At 36.9% G+C, this 15,758-nt stretch overlaps 1 protein-coding gene and 1 long non-coding RNA gene across 21 annotated transcripts in view; both read right to left on the bottom strand.

The window, feature by feature from the left end:
• Nucleotides 1-9,178, bottom strand: part of kif13a (kinesin family member 13A) — a 118,591-nt gene extending 109,413 nt beyond the window's left edge. For all 20 annotated transcript variants that reach the window (XM_073925520.1, XM_009292736.4, XM_009292734.4 and 17 more), the window contains exons 1-2: nt 8,859-9,178; nt 8,421-8,511 (exon numbers count right to left, since the gene is read on the bottom strand). In XM_073925520.1, coding sequence (XP_073781621.1) covers nt 8,421-8,511; nt 8,859-8,913 — 146 coding nt within the window. In that variant the 5' untranslated portion in view covers nt 8,914-9,178. The remainder of the gene's footprint in view (nt 1-8,420; nt 8,512-8,858) is intronic.
• A 2,452-nt stretch (nt 9,179-11,630) lies between these two features.
• LOC141378106 (uncharacterized) lies at nt 11,631-13,988 on the bottom strand. The gene is made up of 3 exons (XR_012391797.1): nt 12,743-13,988; nt 12,406-12,513; nt 11,631-12,304 (listed from the first exon to the last, which is right to left on the bottom strand). It is a non-coding gene; the product is annotated as an uncharacterized lncRNA (long non-coding RNA).
• Between the last annotated feature and the right edge of the window lie 1,770 nt (nt 13,989-15,758).

Below are 15,758 nucleotides of genomic sequence, written 5' to 3'. Positions count from 1 at the left end.
ATTAGAGCACCTTTGGGATTTAGTGGAACGGGAGGTTGGCATCATGGATGTGCAGCCGACAAATCTGCAGCAACTGTGTGATGCTATCATGTCAATATGGAGCAAAATCTCTGAGGAATATTTCCAGTAGCTTGTTGAATCTCTGCCAGGAAAGATTAAGGCAGTTCTGTATGCAAAAGGGGTCCAACCCGGTACTAGTAAGGTATACCTAATATAGTGGCCAGTGAGTGAGTTTTCAGTTTTCTCTATGGGATCACACACTAATAATCTTCTCCATCTTTCCAGCAAACGCGTTCTCTCTCTCTGTCTCTCTCTGACTGTAAAACTGAATATAATGCTCTTCAGCGTTTCCTCCGGCTGCTATTTCCAGCTAGTTTTTTTTATTGTTCTCCATTTCACATGCTCACAAGTGTAAGACGAGATCTTGCTTACCTGTACGTTTCTACCTGCCTGATGAAGCGCCAGCGACTGCATTAAAACATCTGATATCTGACCCTGGACCACACAAACACACGGTAAAAACAGCAGCGATTTCAACCCGGTAAAAATCTGTAACCTGCACTGGAAAAATAAAACTGTCCAAAAATTCATTAATTTTCCTTCAGCTTAGTCCCTTTATTCATCAGCAGAATGAACCGCCAACTATTCCTGAATATGTTTTACGCAGTGGCTGCCCTTCCAGCCGCAACCCAGTACTGGGAAACACCCATACACACTCATTGACACACACACTCATTCACTACAGTCAATTTAGTTCATCAATTCCCCTGTAGAGCATGTGTTTGGACTGTTGGGGAAACCGAAGCACCCAGAGGAAACCCACACCAACATGGGGAGAACATGCAAACTCTACACAGAAATGCCAACTGACCCAGCCGGGACTCAAACCAGCAACCTTCTTGCTGTGAGGCCACAGTGCTAACCACTGGGTCACTGTGTCATTCCATATCCATAAATTATTTAACATATTTTGTGATTAAACATGGGTTGGTATAAAATTCTGACGGTAAGATAACCTTAAAGACAAAATTAAAGATAACCTTAAACTACCTTAATTAAAGACAGGCTTAAAGATAAAAATATGATGGTTAATTCTGATAATTCGGCCGTCTTCAACTGTGTATATCTACAGTAGGATATTAACGTGATCTTTACTCAATACTGATTTTTTACGTGTTGTTTTGACCCATACTACTGAATGTATTTTGGGCTATTCACAAAAATACACAAATGCAACGGTTTTAAGTCACATATCGTCAACCAGATTCTCTAAGCTTGAGGCAAGACAGACTGAGAGGATCATGAGATTCAGCAGCGTGTGATGCACTGAAGGGCTGCCATTGAACAAAGGCAACAAGCAACGGTTTACTATGAAGACTGGATTGCTTTTAGTGCATTGATTAAGTAAAACACATGTAACAAGGAGAAAGTTTGATGAAATAAAACAAATGCCGACACATTTCGGCTTTTAAAAGGAGCACAGTCTCATTTAAATTTAAAGAGACAGTCACCAAAATGCCACAATTAGGATCAAAGTCTAAAGGGTCAGATTCAGAGAGTGGTATTTTGAGCTTAAACTTCACACACGCACACGCACACACACACACACACACTAGAGACATCAGAGACACATTTTACATTTTGTAAAAATGGTAGAATAAACATGTAGGGCTGCACGATTCTGGCTATAATGTGAATTACAAATTTTTTTTTTGCTTAAAATTGAGATCACGATTATTTCTCACGATTCTTTAGATGTAAAATAAAGGTTAATATGAGCAGGCTTTTATTATTGTTCATTCTCAAACATATCATCATCTTGGAATTATCAGGTTCTCTCTGCGTTCTGAATGAGTGCAAGATTTATTTTAAACTCTTAAAATGTAAACAATAAGTTGTGATTTAATATGTCAATAACAAAATTGACAAAAATGTCAGAACCTTATAATTCTAAAGTGATGATATGGTAAAACAATAGTAATATTAGGCCTGTGTGGAGCTCTACTGGTGCTTAAAATGCTTAATTTTGTACAGTCATTATGGAGGACTTGAACAGACTTTCAACATGTCCTGTTTGTTAATTCACTGTAAAATGATGACATCAGAATACAACTATTCATAATTATAAAGTTGAATTATTATGTTTAAGACATGTGCTTGTCATCTGTCATTGTCAGCATTATTAGACATTTGTTTTCACTGGTAAAATTTTTGCATTATTCATTCATTCATTCATTTTCTTGTCGGCTTAATCCCTTTATTAATCTGGGGTCGCCACAGCGGAATGAACCACCAACTTATCCAGCAGCCCTTCCAGCTGCAACCCATCTCTGGGAAACATCCAAGCACACTCATTCACACTCATACACTACGGACAATTTAATGCTTTTGCACCCTCTGCTTTAGCCTTTGCGTCTGGTCATTAATATAGAGCCCTATATGGTTAAAAATCTATTCTCCTAAGAAGAAAATGAATGAGTTTTTACTCTACTACCCCTCTCTATTTTTATTCATACTAAAGCCAAACTAGAATCCTGCAAAATTATTATTCTGCTGTCACAAATCAAATCAGATTTTCACTGAATTTTAATTAGTAGCAGGTCATGCTGATAAACCGGGCTGAACTGCATTAGCTGATTGCTACAGTGCGATCTGGCAATAAACACAAGTGCAGCTTTCACTTCTATTAGCGCTAGACTTCACCAACAGCACAAAACTCAAGCTTTTGTTCCCTAAATATCAACATCAGCCATTGTACGATCCAAACTTCCTAACCTCTGCTATTAATAGAGCCAACTCATATATGGGTCAGAGGTGAAGCATCCCATTTTGGTGTCTGCAGGCATTACATTAAGACAATAGAAAGCAGAGTAAATAGAAGCTTACTGTCTGCTTTACGGCTTCAGATATGCTGAAATATGCATTAAATATTTCAGAATTTAGAAAAACTGATGTATTTTAAAGACAAATCAAGTTTTTTTGGCGATACAGATACTACTATTGGTCTATATTATACAGTACTAGCTAGTTTCTTTTTCTATCCGTTACATTAAACTTAGTTTACATTAATAAACATTCAAACTGCTGACATTTTAAGAGGCATAAGTTCTTTCATTTTCTTTCGGCTTAGTCTCTATTCATCAGCGGTCACCACAGTGGAATGAACCGTCAACCAGCTGCTAGCTCTCTGCAGATCTCACATGGTCGCCCACTGAAGCCAAGCAGGGCTGCAGGGATGGGAGACCACATGGGAAAGCTAGGTTGCCTCCGGAAGTGGTGTTAGTGAGGCCAGCAGGGGGCGCTCAACCTGCGACCTGTGTGGGTCCTAATGTCCCAGTATAGTGACAGGGACACTATACTGCTCTTACTGTGTCTTTCGGATGAGACCGAGGTCCCGACTTTCTGTGGTTGTTAAAAATCCCAGGATGTCCTTCAAAAAGAGTAGGGGTTTAACCCCGGCATCCTGGCCAAATCTGCCCACTGGCCTCTGTCCATCATGGCCTCCTAACCCTCCCCATATCCCAATTGGCTTCATCACTGTCTCCTCTCCACCAATCAGCTGGTGTGTGGTGTGCGGTCTGGCGCAAAATAGCTGCCGTCGTGTCATCCAGGTGGATGCTGCACACTGGTGGTGGATGAGGAGATTCCCGCCTATGTGTAAGCGCTTTGAGTGTCCAGAAAAGAGCTAGATAAATGTAAGGAATTATTATTATTATTATTATCCAGCATATGTTTTTACGCAGCGGATGCCCTTCCAGCTGCAACCCAGTAATGGGAAACACCCATAAACACAAACACACAGACACTCATACACTACGGCCAATTTAGTTCTCCAATTCCCCTATAGTGCATGTGTTTGGACTGTGGGGGAAACCAGAGCACCAGGAGGAAACCCACACCAACACCCAACAGAAATGTCAACTGACTCAGCCGGGGCTCAATCTAGAGACCTTCTTGCTGTAAGGCCACAGTGCTAACCACTGAGCCATTAACTTTTAATCACTGCAAACTACTACTTACTTTACTTACTTTGAGTTTTGTCTTGTTTCTAGTTCAAATATCCACGCAAAATAATCTTGTGCTCACTTTGAAATAGTCCATTGTCCGATTATTTTGCTTAATTTAAAGGGCCATGTAACCCCCTCGTTTCAGCAGGGTGTTTTTACACCTCTACTTTGGAAAAAGTCAGAAAAGTGGGCGTGTCCAGCTCTGTTTAGGGGGGAGTGTCGGAGGAACTAAAGTGGGATGGTGTGGGAGTGTCTATTTGGGCACGCGCGAGTTTCAGTCAAAATACACACACAGGAGAAAGTGATGGTGTTTAACCTACATGGACATCTGTAGTCGAATTATTTGCCAAATTATTAAATGGTGGACTTTAACTGCAGTTTGGCTCTTTCATTCAGGGAATTCATTCATGCCCCTCGCGACAAACGAGATATTTGATTCGAGGAGCTGCTCTAAGCGTGTATTTTTCATGCAATGTTTGATACCGCACGGCGAATGAGAGAAAAAAAAACTCTGCATTTCCCAGAAACATAGATGCACACGGCAGGTAGCGTCAGAAAGCCGCGTGTGTTATTCCAGTCACAAAATGCGGTGCTAACATGTTTGCACTCAGTGCAATAGTTAACTTAATTCGATACGAACAAACTGAATAAACAAAGAGCACTGGTCGCTCACTTACCAAATCTGTAGAGACAGGACAATCACCAGCAACTAGAGCCGCGTCTTTATGAAGAGGAGACTAACATTACAAGCGAATCCGGGGGGCTGTTCCAGAAAGCAGGTTATGTGACATACCCGGGTAAGTTTGAGAGTAAGTAGGTGGATAACCTCAACTTTGGTTCCAAAATCGGAGGTAACTTCTGGGTATGTTAAGTAGCCATAGCAACTTACTCTCTGAAGATAACCTGCTCCGGAGCAGGTTATGTTCAGAGAGTAAGTTGCTATGTTTCAGAGTTTGTCTGTTTCAGAGAGTTTACTGAGCATTGCGTGCTCTTTTGATGGGAATATTTATGGATGTGGACACACAGATACAAGTTTTTTCGTTGTGAGAGGGTTATAAGTGCATAGTTTTTTTCATAACCAAATTCATAAAGTTAATGTATTTAACAAACCTTTTTGAAATCAAATGTGACAAACCGCGGGTCTGCACTTACCATAAAAAACATTCAGTGCAGCTCTTTGTATTCGCGTCAGGGCATTTTAAGCAACTGTACAATGTGGCAGCATGACCTCCTGTACAGTACGCCTGGCACTGAACTGCTTTTTACACTTTTGTACAGTTCCTTGGTTATACATTACTGCGTATCATTACACAGCTGATTCAGAGCACGGGAGTAGCGTAGTGGACAGTGCGTCGATAAAGAACAATGGAGCGCACAACGGAGCGAGTTCGAATCTAACTTACGGATCTTGTGTTTTTTCTCTCCTTCTGCACCCTCACATTTTTCTGTATAATATTATAAGTGGCAGCTTTGTCTTTTGTAGGAAAATATATCTTTAATTTAATATGTAGGACGTCGTTCTTATGTATACATTCACGCACACACACCTACATGTTTTAATATAATATTTTTTTCAGGGTTTCTAAATGCTATTGTGTGCATTAATTGCAGCCGATTTTAAAGCTCCATCAGTCACTAAAGGACACTGATAATATAAAATGTGTCCAAAGTATAAGTGTGCAGGTACAACTTAATTTTCTATCCTTAATCTTTTGGTGTTTCAACTATTAAACTCATTACTGCTTCCACTTACCAGCTCATCACACACCCCACCTCATCACTATGTTGAGGCTAAATGGCTGATTTTCAGGAAGTAGTGATTCAAGTGTATAACACAAATATAGTAAAAAAAAAAACTATAAAGCAAATGTTGCTTAACACAATGTTTATTTTTATTATATTTGTATTATAAAATAGAATCATTACTGAGCACTACATTGTTACTTGCTGGAGGACAAAAGATACCCTTTTCTGCCTTGATGACACGTACCTGCAGCCTGACCCAGAGGAAATCTCAGTGACCCAAGCAGACAAAACAGATGGAAGAGTGCTTAGAAAATATAATTACTCAAAAAACTATGTTTAATCAAATAGTTTGGTCTGTTCATTTCTTCATTTCCTGAAATAAAATGAATGATTTTTTACATACACCATTCAACGTGTAACATATTTTTCATATTTCTCACCTTAAGGTGATGCTCATGTGACTTTATCTTTGAAGATGGACCTTATACAGCTACTTTAGAATTTAAATATGTAGATAAAAGATTTTGTGATCCAAGAGTAATATTCAAATATGGAAAAGTGCAGAAAATTCTTACACTGCTTGTTAGTTGAGGCAGAAGGAACTTCGTCTACATGCAAAATAAAAAGAACCTAAAGCTATCTGACAACAATCACTTACAACAGTGACAGAGTGTGTGGTTTAAGTCAAAAACTCAACCACTGATGAGCCTTTATTATAGGACACAGCAGTTAGACAGGCCTCTTTCTATTAGCTGCATGTCAGAAAGAATATTCTAGAGTGTTAAACAAATAGCTCCAGTAATTAAATATTACCTTTTTCAAGAATGTTTCTGTGTTTAATTGACTTTGGACAGAGTTCTAGCTCCAGAAAGATTACAATTTCTATAAGCCTTATTAGTCAATACACATATTGTGGGCTTAAGAAATTAATGGCAAGAAAAATAAATGCATGAATGGTTACACAACATACTCAAAAAGGATGTTAAAGAGTAGTTTAATTTATCATTACAATAAAATGGAGGGTGGCATGTGTAATTTAATGAACTAATAAATTTTCTTATTATTTATTTTTTATTTTCTTATCTATTTCTTATTCTATATTTCTTTCCTTCGTTGAAGCAGATGTGTAATCTCTGTGTTTAAAACCTCCAGCTTCGCCTCTGTAAAGTGCGTTGCCCTTTTTTTCTCACCGTGACTTTCTATGGTGACTCGTGAATTCGGCGATCTACTGAAAATGCCTTCAGGTGTGTGCCGTGCACGCGCATTAACCCGCGGTTATCTTCAGGAGGTTGATTTAACTAACTCTTGTCACCTGTTTTGGAACCAACATACTCGCGGTAAGCAGGTTTTGGGTAAATCAACCGAGAGTTTAGGTTTTAGCAGATGGTAAGTTAACCCAGCTTTCTGGAATACCCCCCGGATCTCAGCGTTTGCAGATGAGAACAGCTCTCAGGTAAACAATAATCCTCCTTAGACACGTAAGTTATTGTTGTCGAGCGTCGCGTACACTGTTAATCCACACGTAACTCCAGCTGAGCTCTCACAGAGAGAAAATGAAAACGAAACTGAACTGCAGCAAACTATAAAAGCAACACTTAACGCTTGTTTTGCCAACACAACGTGGCGTCTCTGTTGTCTAAACACTGTGACAGTAATGAATATTAATGAAGTTGCACAATAGAGCGCGCTGATTGGTTTGAACCAAGCCTTACTCATGCATTAATGCAGCACACTGTAAGATGTAATAAGACTCACTCTGGCACAGACGTCCAGTCTGCACGCTGGAATACACGCTATTATCTCATGGCCGTGACGCAGCTTCAAAAATTCATTTCAAACAGGAAGTACGAATTTGCTTGAAATAACGCAAAAACAACCAATTTACACTTTTTAGTGAAATATAGGTGTCCTAATAGTGTTTTTAGCAGTGTGGGACACATATACCACTGTCAACAGCTCAACACATGTGTTCTGGTGTTTCGTGACCCTTTAATAAAAAACTTACTTAATTTTGACTTATTTATAAAACCAAGACAATATAATATTTTTTGGTATTCTAGAAAATGCTTAAAGAATATCTAAAAACAAGACAAAAGAATCCAAGCAAGCAAATCATTTTTTGCACTGAAGCTTATGCAAATTATGCATGACAGTCATTTCTCTTCTCATACACTGCTTAAGTAAACAAGACCCATATTAAAGCACCAAAACAAAAATCAACAATCAGTATATTACACAGTTATTGCATGCAAAACCTCTCTGACCCATATAGGAGTAGGCGTATTATGGCAACCCCTTCTCTAGTTACTGCCAATGATAGTTTGAGAGCACGACTTGCTAAATGCACCAGCAATGCATAACATGAAGACTCGACTGTACGGCATCTCGAACTCCAGCACTGCTGAAAACACGAGGCCTGTCCAGGAATTTCACAGCAGCAGCAGAATAAGTTCCCCAGCACATGAGCACGCCCAAAATACAGGCCCTGCATGTACTTCTGACAAGAGCCCAAAACATCTTAAATTCTGCATCGGAACACCATCATGCAGAAACACACACGCAGGACATTTGCGGAGAGCTCAAAACTGACTGCTCACATGTAGATCAAGCAGAAACTCATGTCAGATTGATAGGAGGCTTAACATGATGGTGTGGGAGAAACTGTACCTGCTTTCTCCTTTTGCATTGGAGGGCGGCGGGTGCAGAACGGTCTGATTGTCCTCCATCTCAACCACACATTTAGTGTTGAGCTCAATCTCTGCAAAGCCAAAACAAACAATAAAAGTTGTTAAAACTTGCTTAAAAGTTGCTATAAAACAGGAATGCATTACAATATCTGAACCATACACTTAAATTACTACACAAACTATTTATTTAAAACCGCAATTCTTGAGATGTCTGTGGGACAACTTAATTATTTCATGTTTAATCCACTTTAAATGTGTAAAAGCTGTTCAAGTGAGTGAATCGGCTTGCGTTTGGACAACATGAAGGATTTATGTGGAGCCTGGCGTTTTTTATAACAGTGTGGCAACTTATTCTACCTAATAAACTTTTATTTTTGTAAATATATTGCGTTTTATATTTATTGTTAATCTTTCTTACCTCTGCGGTTCATCGGTCGAACCCGGACGGCCACTTTTACCTTCGTATCCGACATTTTTGTGCAGTTTTCGGGGCGTTGAAGTGTTGCAGAAAGCCGCTAGCTGCTAGCCGAATAAAAACATGAAAGTCCCCGCAAAGTCTCCGAGGTGTTTGTACCCTGGTAAAACCGTGCAAGAGTCCATACCCGAGCAGAAAGCGCGGTCCGGGATGGTTAGCGGTGATCCGGGCTGAATGTGGCGGCTCTACAGGCTCCTCCGCCCGGGGAAGAGCAGCTCCTCTCCGCCTGCCAGCAGCATCCAGACCGCCATCTTCCGCCGACTGACCCCAAAAACACACAGCAGAAAAAAACACTGCATGAATATGCATGAAAGAACAGGCTTTCAGAAGCGGCAGATCAACCTGATGAAGCTCCTACAGGCCCATTAAAATCATTGGTCATCATTGAAGAGGAGGAGAAATGGAGAATGAGGCTGTAAATTACAAAACAGGAGAGTTTGAGTCGAAATATCCAAACATTCTCAAATCTAGAAGACAAGCACAATTGTTGTCTTGTTTTCAAGGGTAAAAAGGAGACATTTCACTTGTCTTAAGGGAAAACTCATTTCATTTTAACCCTTTTTAATGAAAACAAGTCAGGAGGAGAAGAAATGGAGAACAAGGCAATACATTTAGGCTCACACTGCAAAAAAGTGATTTTTTTTTTGTCTGTTTTTTATTCAAAATGTCCAAACATTATTAAATCTAAAATACAAATGAAATAGTCGTGTTTTTAGTTAAAAATATCTATAAAAAAACAAAGGAAACTGCTTGTTTTAAGGAAAATTTTACTTAATTTTAACTTTAATTTTCTGTGTAGATTCACTCTGCAAACAATATGTTTTTCACTTGTTTTTAGCCGAAATAAGTAAAAATGTTCTTTATTAGGGGATAAAAAAGTTAAAATGTCAAAATGTTGTTAGTTTTAAAGAAAAATTCACTTCATTTAAACCTTTTTAAATAAAAAACAAGACAAGAGGAGGACGAGAAATAGAGACGAAAGCAATAAATGGAGACTCGCACTATAAATGAGTTAGTTTTTGTCTTGCTATGATATTCGATATGTGCAAATATAAATAGAAGACTAGTAAAAATAGAGGTCTTGTTTTCAGAAGTTAAACAATATAACTTGTTTAGGGAAATAAGACAAGACAAGAGCAGAAATGGAGAATGTGCCATCTTCCGGCGACTGACCCCAAAAACACACAGCAGAAAAAAACACTGCATGAATATGCATGAAAGAAGCTTTCAGAAGCAGCAGATCAACCTGATGAAGCTCCTACAGGCCCATTAAAATCACTGAGGAGGAGGAAAAATGGAGAATGAGGCTGTAAATTACAAAACAGGAGAGTTTTAGTCAAAATGTCCAAACATTCTCAAATCTAGAAGACATGTACAATTGTTGTCTTGTTTTCAAGGGTAAAAAGGAGACATTTCACTTGTCTTAAGGGAAAACTCACTTCATTTTAACCTTTTTTAATGAAAACAAGTCAGGAGGGGAAGAAATGGAGAACAAGGCAATACATTTAGGCTCACACTCCAAAAAAGTGATTTTTTGTCTTTTTTTTTTATTCAAAATGTCCAAACATTATTAAATCTAAAAGCCAATTAAAATAGTCGTGTTTTTGGTAAAAAAATATCTATAAAAAAACAAAGGAAACTGCTTGTTTTAAGGAAAATTTCACTTAATTTTAACTTTAAACTTCTGTGTAGATTCACACTGCAAAAAAAATATGTTTTTCACTTGTTTTTAGCTGAAATAAGTACAAATATTCTTTATTAAGGGATAAAAGGTTAAAATGTCAAAATTTTGTAAGTTTTAAGGAAAAATTCACTTCTTTTTTTAAATAAAAAACAAGACAAGAGGAGGACGAGAAATAGAGACGAAAGCAATAAATGCAAACATAAATAGAAGACAAGTAAAAATTGTTGTCTTGTTTTCAGAAGTTAAAAATCTTGTTTTAGGGAAATAAGACAAGACAAAGGAGAAATGTAGAATGAACCATCTTCTGCCGACTGACCCCAAAAACACACAGCAATCTGCATGAAGGAACAGGCTTTCAGCAGCAGCAGATCAACCTGATGAAGCTCCTACAGGCTGATTAAAATCATTGAAGAGGAGGAAAAATGGAGAATGAGGCTAAACAGTTACTCACACTGCAAAAAACTAGTTTTTAGTTGAAATATCTAATCATTCTTAAATCTAGAAGACAAGTACAACTGGTAAAAAAAAAAGAAAAAAGGGGAACAAGACACATTTTGCTTGTTTTAAGGGAAAACCCGCTTCATTTTAACATCTTTTAATGAAAACAAGAGGAGAAATAGGGAACTAGGCAATACATTTAGACTCACACTACAAATGAGTGAGTTTCGTCTTGCTTTTAGTCAAAATGTCCAAACATTTTTAAAACTTTAACACAATTTAAAATAATCTTGTTTTCAGAAGTTAGAAATATATTAATAACAAATGAAATTGATAGTTTTAGGGACAAATTCACTTTATTTTAACTTTAAACTTGTGTGCAGATTCACACGGCATAATAGAGGTTTTGTCTTGTTTTTAGTCTAAATAGATATTAAAAATTGTTTTCTTATTTTCAAGAGTGAAAAAAGTCCAAATGTCAAAATGTTGGTTGTTTTGAGGAAAGAAAGCGCTTCATTTAAATATTTCTAAAGAAAACAAGACAAGAGGAGAAATAGAATGAGGCAATAAATGTAGGGTCACACTACAAATAATAGAGCTTTTGTCTTTTTATTGTTGTTGAAATGCGCAAACATTCTTAAACAGAAGGCGAGAAAATATTTTTTTGTTTTCAGAAGTAGAAAAAAAAAATGTAAATCACTTGTTTAGAAAATAAAAACCATTTAATTTTAAAATGTAATTTTTAAAAATGTTTAACTAAAACAAGACAGGAGAGGGGGCGAGGCAGTGGCGCAGTAGGTAGTGCTGACGCCTCACAGCAAGAAGGTCGCTGGTTCGAACCTCGGCTCAGTTGGCGTTTCTGTGTGGAGTTTGCATGTTCTCCATGGGTTTCCTCCGGGTGCTCCGGTTTCCCCCACAGTCCAAAGACATGCGGTACAGGTGAATTGGGTAGGCTAAATTGTCCGTAGTGTTCGAGTGTTCGAGTGTGTGTGTGTGTGTGTGTGTGTGAATGTGTGTGTGGATGTTTCCCAGAGATGGGTTGAGGCTGAAAGGGCATCAGCTGCGTAAAAAAAAAAACTTGCTGGATAAGTTGGCGGTTCATTCCGCTGTGGCGACCCCGGATTAATAAAGGGACTAAGCCGACAAAAAAAAAGAATGAATGAATGAAGACAGGAGAAGAAGAAATTGCGAATGAGGTATTTTCCGCCAACTAACCCCAAAAACACACAACAGACAGAAAAACACTGCATGTGCATGAAAGAAGAGGCTTTCAGAAACAGCAGATCAACCATGAAGCTCCTACAGGCCCATTAAAATCACTGGTCATCATTGAAGAGGAGGAGAAATGGAGATTGAATTTACTCACACTGCAAAACACAAGAGTTTTAGTCAAAATATCCAAACATTCTTAAATAGATAGAAGACAAGCACAATTGTTATAAAGAAAAGACACATTTAGTTTGTTTTAAAGAAAAACTTAATTAATTATTATAATAATTATTAGTTAGTTAATTTTAACCTTTTTAATGAAAACAAAAGGAGAAATAGAGAATGAGACAATACATTTGGGCTCACAATACAAAAAAGTGAGTTTTTGTTTTGCTTTTAGTCAAAATGTCCAAACATTCTTAAATCTAGAAGACAAGTACAATTGTTGTCTTGTTTTCAGGGGTAAAACACACATTTTGCTTGTTTAAAGCAAAACCCCATTTAATTTCAACCTTTTTTTTCTGAAAACAAGAGGAGAAATAGAGAATGAGGCAATAATGTATACTCACACTACACATGAGTGAGTTTTTGTCTTGCTTTTAGTCAAAATGTCCAAACATTTTTAAAACTTAAAGATAATTAGGAAGTCTTGTTTTCAGAAGTTAAAAATTGTATAAAAGAACAAATAAAATTGCTTGTTTTAAGGGAAAATTCACTTCATTTTAACTTTAAACTTCTGTGTAGATTCACACTGCCAAAAAGGTTTTGTTAAGGTTAAAAATAGTTGTCTTTATTTCATAATTTAGCTTCTTTTGTGGAAAAACTAACTTAGTTTGAACCCTTTTTTAATAAAAAAACAAGACAAGAGGAGGAGAAATAAAAACAGAGACAATAAATGAAGATTCACACTGCAAATAAAGAGTTTTTGTCTTGCTTATAGTCGAAATTTCCAAACATTCTTAAATCTATAGAAGACGAGTACAATTGTCTTGTTTTAAGAAGATAAAAATCATTTAATTTTAACTTTTTAATGAAAACAAAACAGGAGAAGGAGAACGAGAATGAGGCATCCTGCGCCAACTGACCCTGAAAAAACACTGCATGGATATGCATAAAGGAACAGGCTTTCAGCAGCAGCAGCAGATCAACCTGATGAAGCTCCTACAGGCCCATTAAAATCACTGGTCATCATTGAAGAGGAGGAGAAAAGGAGAATAAATTTACTCACACTGCAAAAATGAGAATTTTATTCGAAATGTCTAGAGGACAAATACAATTGTCTTGTGAAAAAACTGAAATGCAGCTTTTTTTAGAAAAAAAACCCCATTTCATTTTAACTTCTTTAATGAAAACAAAACAAAAGGAGAAATAGAGAAAGAGGCAATACATTTTAAAAGAGGAATTAGACGAAATGTTTAAACATTCTTAAATCTAGAAGGCATTTAACATTGTCATCTTGTTTTTAGAAGTGAAAATAAACAAAAACCAGCTTGTTTTAAGACAAAATATACAAACTTTCCTAATGTCTAGGCTACAATAAAAAAATGATTCATTAGATTTGCGAATTTTTTTTTAAGGTGAGTGGTTGCAAACCATTTTGTATAGGTGGAGTTTAAACAAACTAAATTTAGTAATGTTCAACTTCACTTGTTTGTTTAAATTCAGCTAGAATAAATTGCTTGCAACAATTTGCAATGAACCATTTTCCTTTTTTTTGTTAACAACTTTTTATTGAGTTTTTCAGGAAACAATATAAAACAGAAAAAAAAACAATTGTATATTTAAAACCCACTCCCACCCATCCCACCCCTGGTAGACTTCAAAAGTATAAAATAATAATAATAATAATAATAATAAATAAATAAATAAATAAACAAATCAAATAATTTTACAAAGGAATTTTACAAAGACTTCAAAAAGGATGACACAACATCAAAGGCTGAACGCCATATACTGACAGTTTTCATATTAGCACCATACAGGAAGTTGAGAGTTCCATCGAGAGAATGTCCAACAAATAAACAGTCCAGGTTCGTCTGTCCATGGTATGAGGAGGATTCCAGCGGTTGACCAGCAATTTTTTTGCTGCTGTGAGAGCTTTGTTGCAATGAACCATTTTCTTCAGTGTAAAGACAAATAAAGGATTATTGACAAGAGGAGGAGGAGAAATTGAAAACGAGACATTAAGTTTATGCAAAAAAATGGGATTTTTTTTAGACAAATTGTCCAAATAGAAAACAAGGCAATAGGCTCCGGGGTGGGGTGGTTGGGAAGAATACGTCTCCCTCACTTAGAGACAGAACATTTAGAAACAGGTGATTCATAATAAAATCATCATGACATCTTGGATCTCATTCAGCGGTTCCCCACTTTTAAAATGTCCACTACGCCCCTGGACTCCCACAACAAAAAAACATTTAGTTTTTATCCTGTTTTTAGTCGAAATGGTCAAACATTCTTAAATCTAGAAGATGAGTAAAAAAATGAGTGTCTTGTTTTTAGGGATAAAAAAGGTTGTTTATTTATTTTTTGGCTTGTTTTAAGGAAAACTTTAGCAAATAAAATTTCAAGAACAAAACAATTTTTAACATGAAAATGCTAAATGGATATTTTCATTAGAAACAAAAAACAAAACTTCCAAAAATGTATAGATTATATACAGTATACAGAACAGAAAAAAAATCTACATTTCCGAAAAAACATGTATTAAAAAGTTAAAGTAATATTAACCCAACCTAAAATAAATCAATAATAAATTGAAATATTTAATTTCATTTTCCTTCAGGTTAGTCCCTTTATTCATCAGGGGTCACCACAGTGCAATGAACCGCCAATTTATCCAGCCTATGTTTTACACAGCGGATGCCCTTCTAGCTGCAACCCAGTACTGGGAAACACCCACATACACTCATTCACACACACTCATACACTACGGCCAACTTAGTTCATCAATTCCCCTATAGCGCATGTGTTTGGACTGTGGAGGAACACGAGGAGAACAACTGGCCCAGCTGGGACTCGAACCAGCGACCTTCAAGGAAATAAAAGACTTAAGGAGGTTCAAAAAAGCAATCAAAAGATGGTTGTTTGATGAGAATAATTAGCTAGCATGGTGGACGAGGATGATTTATTCTATATCTTACTTGATTGTGAATATTGTTGCAGCTGGAAGGCCATCCACTGCATAAAACATATGCTGGGTAAGTTGATGGTTCATTCCGCTGTGGACACCTAATTAATAGAGGGACTAAGCCAAAAAGAAAAATGAATGAATGAATGAATGTATCTTGTTTTGTGGAGGTGGAGGTACTGTTTGTTTTATGCATCATCTGTATTTTGTAGCCATACTTTGTTTTATTTAACAGCGAGGACCGCAATGGAAACAAGCTCAGGGCTTTATTGTGTTTTATCCTCCACAGTTTTTATTTCAAAATGTATGGGATACTTGTGTTTCTGTACAGCTTGTCTAAAATCCGTCAAATAAAACTCAATTCAATTCTTGCTGTGAGGCC

Source organism: Danio rerio, chromosome 16 (genome assembly GCF_049306965.1).
Source record: "Danio rerio strain Tuebingen ecotype United States chromosome 16, GRCz12tu, whole genome shotgun sequence".
NCBI lineage: Eukaryota > Metazoa > Chordata > Actinopteri > Cypriniformes > Danionidae > Danio > Danio rerio.
This window is presented reverse-complemented; position numbering and strand designations above follow the sequence as displayed.